Source organism: Egretta garzetta, unplaced genomic scaffold (genome assembly GCF_000687185.1).
Source record: "Egretta garzetta isolate BGI_Z169 unplaced genomic scaffold, ASM68718v1 scaffold219, whole genome shotgun sequence".
In the NCBI taxonomy this organism is placed as follows: domain Eukaryota; kingdom Metazoa; phylum Chordata; class Aves; order Pelecaniformes; family Ardeidae; genus Egretta; species Egretta garzetta.
This window is the reverse complement of record NW_009260671.1, coordinates 264,420-270,643: the sequence shown is the minus strand read 5'-3', so window position 1 is coordinate 270,643 and position 6,224 is coordinate 264,420. Positions and strand designations below refer to the sequence as shown.

At 57.2% G+C, this 6,224-nt stretch overlaps 1 protein-coding gene across 2 annotated transcripts in view; it reads right to left on the bottom strand.

Moving 5' to 3' along the window:
• The window catches only part of NHEJ1 (non-homologous end joining factor 1), a 50,315-nt gene that overhangs the window by 40,967 nt on the left and 3,124 nt on the right, over positions 1–6,224 (bottom strand). For both annotated transcript variants that reach the window (XM_009645680.2, XM_035901111.1), the window contains exons 4-5: positions 5,317–5,455; positions 3,750–3,808 (exon numbers count right to left, since the gene is read on the bottom strand). In XM_009645680.2, coding sequence (XP_009643975.1) covers positions 3,750–3,808; positions 5,317–5,455 — 198 coding nt within the window. The remainder of the gene's footprint in view (positions 1–3,749; positions 3,809–5,316; positions 5,456–6,224) is intronic.

Sequence of the window (6,224 nt, the reverse complement as noted above, 5' to 3'; positions counted from 1 at the left end):
GGTCTATTTGCGCTGATGCTATCGGTGAGTTTGTCCCCGGTGTACCTGTCCCTGCCCTCCCCAGGGCAGGGGGCACGGCACCACATGGGCCCCCTGATGCTGCCCCCCTCACAGGGCCAGACCACGGGCTTTGGCAAGAAGCTGTGTCACAAAATGCCAACCATAGCCAAGCCGGGGCAAGCTCTCAAAACCGTGGTTGGGCACCTCATGCATGCTCTCTGCAACCCAAAGGGACACCTGGAGACAAAATGCCCCCGACCCGCTGGGTCCTAGGCTGCTGGGAAGGGTGCCGGGGCAGTCCTGGGGCACCAAGTCCCCTCCAGCCGCCTGCTCTTTCCCCTCACGCTGAGAACCCCTGGGCTTGCCAATAAAAGCTGCCGGCTTTGCTTCAGCTCGCGCGTGGCTGCCACCCTCCCTCCAGTTCTGCCCAAGCCCAGGCAGCTGCTCAGCAGTGAACCCTTGCCAAAAACTGCGTGTGTGAAAGCGTCGTTTCCTAAACATATAAATATTCCCAGGGCTTTGCTGGAAAACTCCCCATGATTAGTTAAAATGCCCTGGACAGCCAAGTGCACACAAGCCCAGGGAAAGGGCACGTTTAAGCGGAGAGGCAGGAGCGTCCCTGTGCAGCTCTGCCACGGGGCACTGGCAGGTCCTTTCCTCTCCATGGGGGATGCAGCAAAGGTTTGGGAAGTGAGCAAAGCCGTGGAGCCGCTTTCCCGCATCCCACCAGCCCTGCGCCATGCCATCACAGCCCCCTTTCAGCCAGGAGGTGCTTACCAAACATCCCCAACCTGAAGCCCTGTTTCCCAGAGGGAGAGGCTGGAAGGACCATCAGACCTCTCCTCCTGACCTCCTGTCCACTGATGTTCAACCACACACATGCCAAGACTGAGTCCAGCAACTTGGTTTTCTTCCAGGCGGGCTCCCAGCCTTCTTTTGGAGACATCAAGAGACGGAGGATCAACCACTGCCCTTGGGAGCGTGCCCCAATTGCTAATCGCCCACAGGAGCAAACCCAAGTGCCTCTGTCCTAGCTCCAAATTGCCTGGCTCCAGCTCCCAGTGCCTGGCTTGTGCTCCACTGCTCTCCACCAGATTAAAGAGAGCCCTTCACTAACCAGCATTTTCTCCTTGTAAAGACCCTCACACACTGTAATCAAGGCGCCTCTCAATTTTCTCCCTGATAAGCTAGACAGATCTCTTCCCTTCCAAGTCTCTCAATGCCCGGCTCGTTCCCCAGCCCTCAATTCATTCCTGCGACTCCACGCTGATTGACCATCGTCTTTTTGAAAAACCAGACATGGGAGTCGGTCGCAGCATTCCCGGCTCCCTGCAGCATGTCCCGAGGGACCCCAACCCCTCTTTGCTGCTCCTTTTTGGATCTGGCAAATGGAGTACAAAATTGCCCAGGGGCTCTGAAATACCTGCCCAGAGACAACAAGGTCATCCAGCCCACCCTTCTGCTGCAGGAAGAGGGGGAAGAGTGGGGTGAACAGCCAGATTTGGTGCTGGAGAGCTGCAAAGCCATGTTTGGTGTTCCTCACTAATGCAAGACCTGGGAGGCATCAGGAGGAACAACGGGGTACCACGTTGAAACCCAAGGCAGCAGCTGCTCACATCTCATGGCTCATTGCCGTGGGATGGTACATGGGCCAAAGGCGTCATCAGCAGGTTTATAAAGCAACGGGATGAATGCAGAGAGGACAGATCCCTGCAGGCAGCCTGGACGCGCAACTGCACCCCTCCACCAGCCTCCTCCCTGCGGCTGGTGCTCCAACCTGGCTGCCAGGGGATGCAGAGAGGGAGCATCTCCCAAACCCTCCCATTCCCCATCTGGTGCTCTGGACCCAAGATGCTGCTCCTGGGCTGTTCCTGGGACACTCAGCACCAGCTGCCCTCCCATCTTTTAAGTCCCTGCCGGATGAGCTCCCCACCAGCCGCTTTCACACAGCTTTGTGCAGGGCTGCCCTGCTCCTCTCCCACCCGCCCCACCGCCTGAGCAGCCACCCGGCACCACCGAGCGCCTTCCCCCATGCCCCACACCCTACCAGCTCTGGGAGGACTCTGAGTTTCAAGCCTGACGTTCATCTTTAGCAGATGTTGTTCAGCCGACCCTCGGACAAAGACATACTTCATCATACCCCGATCCTGGCACATCCGCCTGCATCCTTCCAGTGACAGCACCGAACCATTTACCGACTGCTTCTGCCATGTCTGCTCCAGCATCAATCATTTTACCACCTCTGTCTACTAATAAGCTTATCCCGTTGCTGGGAGCTTGGGGTTTTCTCCTACTACGCTAAATAAAAGCCTTTCCCTCTGTCCTTCGCCATGATTTTTCCCTGATGTCTTTAGCTTCTGTTATCCATTTTCTACACTTCATAATTTCTAATTTATATTGATTGCTATCTACTCCCGCTCTCCCATTTGTTATAAACTGCTCTTTTATTTCTAATTGCTGCCTTCACTTCGCCGCTGAACCAGAACGGGCTCTCGGCCAGCGCTGCCCTCTTTCTTGATTGTGGAATTGTGGCTTTTTGTGGCTTCTGAAATTCTTCTGAAAGAGCTCACCATTTTCATTCACATTTTTCTATCTAAATGTTTCCTCCGAGCTGATTTCACTCATAATTTTCCCCTGCTCTGGGAAATTAGCCCTTTCAAAGCATGAAGGATATAAATTACTGTTTAGGAATGTCTTTTCTTTGCCCAGGGTGAATGTAATCTGGTCATGATCATCGGTCCCTAGGCAACCTCCAAGTTGCAGTCCAGCAGTGAATTCATCTCTATCCATCATAACTGGGGGGAAACGAAAGTTGCCTGTGCTGGATGCAATGCCTCTCATGTAAAAGAGGGATCATCTCTAATTTTTAGAAACCCTGCAGATGGTTTATTGCTTGGCTGTGCAAGAGCATCAGTGTGTGTCTCAAAAGGCAACGTCCTCTCGAAGCCCGTGTGACACCACGGACACCCTACCTGGCTCCCTGGTCCCCAGCAGCCCCTGCTGCTCCCCCACTCCTGCGCCTTCACAGCGAGCACAGGAACACTCAGAAGCATCCTGAGTCTTTTTGCATCGATGGGCATCAATCATTTTTGATCTTGCCACATCGGTTTGAGTCATTTTAGTGCTTCTGTGATTATTTCCAGTAATGAAAAAGGATCAGAGGAAAGACTTCCAGCCCCAGCTTCTCCAAAGCACATGTCTGATTTTAGAGCTGAGCCAAGAGGAGAGTGATGGGCACAGCCCAGATAACAGGCTGAAAGGCACTTGTCCCCACAATGTGCCACCATAAAGCCACTCCTAAAAGCAGCAGATGAACCAAAAGGAGCAGATGGCTTCTCCTCATTCGCCAGCTCCCTGCCTACCGTCAGTATCAGTATTTCAGGTCCACAGCAAGTGCGGGACGTAGGTGAAGATGCCCCAGCGATGGCACGCTCCCATGGAGCAGCCAGCCCGGCTTGCACCCCTGGCAACACCCAGCAGCCAGGCAGTGGTGAGACGGTGACAAAACACGGTGCCATGTCCCCAGCCAGCCATGCCAGGCATGCTTCTAGCTCAGCTCACCCTGCAGATGAGGTGCAAGGACACAAGGTGAGCCACGGGAGAGCCAGTGGGCATTACTCCTCTCCAGGCAGGTCCAGCCATCCTCACCAATGCCCTCATCCAGCCTGGCACACATCTCGCTGGGGCTGCTGGTGATGGCTCCCCACCACCCCTTTGCTGAAGGACAGAGGACTTGCACTAGTCCTTACCTCAGCCATGAAGTTCCGCTGAAACATCTGCTCCTGGAAGGGCTCTGTCCGCAGGCGGTCTGCAAGAGAGAGCAGGGATCAGCTCAGGCAGGTCTGGCCAGACCTCCCACTCCGGCTTGCTCTTCCCCTGCCCATGGGGTGAGGGGGCTGTGGGGGAACAGCTCCAGCACTCTCATCCCAGAGCCAGCAGGAGAGGTAAGCAGGCCCTTTAGGCAAGGGACACATCACCCGATTAGCAGAAGGTGCAAGGACTGCAGGGAAGTGGGGGAATAAGTTTGAGCCTGTTGATGCAGCCAGGTAGCAGAGCCCAGAGCTCACCCACACTTGTCCCAGCACCCTCCTGCACAGAGGAGCAGGGGGCAGTGGCAGGACATGCTCAGCACCATTCCCAGCTTGAAAGAGCTGCCTGGGTCTGGGCACTGCACAGCCATGCTCCACGGGACAGGGGACTGCTTGTCTCCAGTTGCTTCTCTGAAGGGGCGAGCCCATCTGTGTCCTCCTCTTGCAGGACAGGAACAAACCCTTGATATCCTTCATTCTTCTCTGTGCCTCCTTCAGAGCACTGATTTTTCCTCATCATTGCCAAGATATTGTCTGGAGAAGCACCTGGCCAGCTTTGCTCGGCAGCACTGGTGCAAAGCTTCCTCCCATCTTCCTGCCCTGCCCAGGCAAGGGACAAGAGAGGCCACCTGCTCACCAGCATCAGTCCCCAGACCCAAACTGGATTGTCCTGGCTGCCCTGAGCCCTGCAGAGCCGGCATGCAGCAGGACAAAGGAGAGCATGGCCGGCTGGCGCAGCTCTAGTGCAGCTGCAGGGCAGCTCCAGGATCCCATGGTGGGGCACCTGCCACGGTACAGGGTCTGGACCACATCACCTTCCTGGTCACGATACGCAAGTCAGGGCTGGCCCCCATTGGACCCCACATCCCGGAGGGGCCAGGTTCCTGCGGAAGAGCAGGTATCACCTCTGGCAGCAGGACAGAGCATGGTGCCAGCAAGGGATGACCGAAAAACCAGTGCCCAGCTGACCTCCATGGGTTTAGGACAACCCCCCCCGGGTGGCTCCCCCAGGCAGGTCCTGACTCACAACCTACCCAAGGGGGCTTACTCCTGCCCCTGTCCCCAATGGCAAGGTGGGCTGGGCACTGGAGAGGGCCCCTGTACATGGCTGCACTTCTCATGGCGGGGAGAGCCGGGAGCCCCTGGTTACTCTCCAAGCGCTCGCAAGCTACTGCGCTCGGGAAGGGAGCCTGACACCGCTCCAGGGCCAACCCTTGCTGGCATCCCTGCCGGTTCCTGGGGAGCGGCCAGGTGCTCTCGGCAAAGCGGAGAGCCCCTTGGCGACTCCCCAACTCCTCCAGCTACCGGTCAAGGGCCGTTCCTCCCCTAGGTGTCCCCAGGGGCTGCTCCCCAGCCTTCTGGCTACCGTCTCGCTTCCAGCGCGGCTGAACATGAAACACAAGCCTGGCTGGGTAATAGCCAGAGGGAGCACAGCATGCCAGCCCCGCGTGAAGGAGGAAGCTCACTCCCTGCTTGCTCCTCTCTCGGCCAGGGCATCCCTCCTCACCTCTGCTGAGAGCAGCCCCACTCTCCCTGTAGTCTTCGATCTCAGCATCCTTCTGCAGCAGCAGGGAGGTCAGCTCTCGCACCTGGTACTGCAGCGCCAGGCTCATGCGAATCAGGGGCCGCACAAGGTGACGGGACACCTAGGATAGAGGAGGGACACTCTAGGGAAGGTCCAGGCATACACGCAGATGTCCATAAAATGGTAAAAGCAGGGCAGCCAGCAAGGTCCTAGCAAGAGCTGCACTCCAGGTCACACAGGGCTCCCCAGGTGACTCCCCCACGTCTCACCCAAATCCAGTGGGAAGCAGTCAAAAGACATGAGATGGGAGAAGGGAAGCAGGATGCTATGGGACACATCCCTCCATCAGCTAGGGGGTGCAGCACGGGAGAGCTTGGGTGAGAGAGCCCGATGGGAACAGGGTGCAGGGGTGGGCAATGCTCCACCCGCCATTTGGGGTGCAGCAGGAGGCAGAGAGCCCCCCATGTGCCAGCCAGACCCTTCCCACAGCTGGGCAAGGCATCTTCCTACGCAGGAAACAGGCACAGCTGGGTGAAAAACCCAAAGGACCCGAGGTGTCAAACTGCGGCTCGAGGAACAGGATAGACTTCCCCAAGGAGGAAAGACCAAAAGCAGCAGGGATCCATCCCAATGGACTTGCACAGGCTGCAGCTCCCTGTTGCAACCCACCATGCCCACGTAAGCTAATTATGGCTGCACAAGCCCCGTGCAGAGCTCTGGGCACATCCCCTGCCCTGGAGCCGGGCTGGGCTGCCCTGGCCCACCAGATGCACGAAGCAGCCTCCTGCCCATCACCTCCCACAGCCCCTGGAAGGGCATTTGGGATCCCCCCCACCCCAGCATGCCCCTCGTCTTTGTGGCCAGGCATTGCTCCCAAAGCCTTCTTGCTT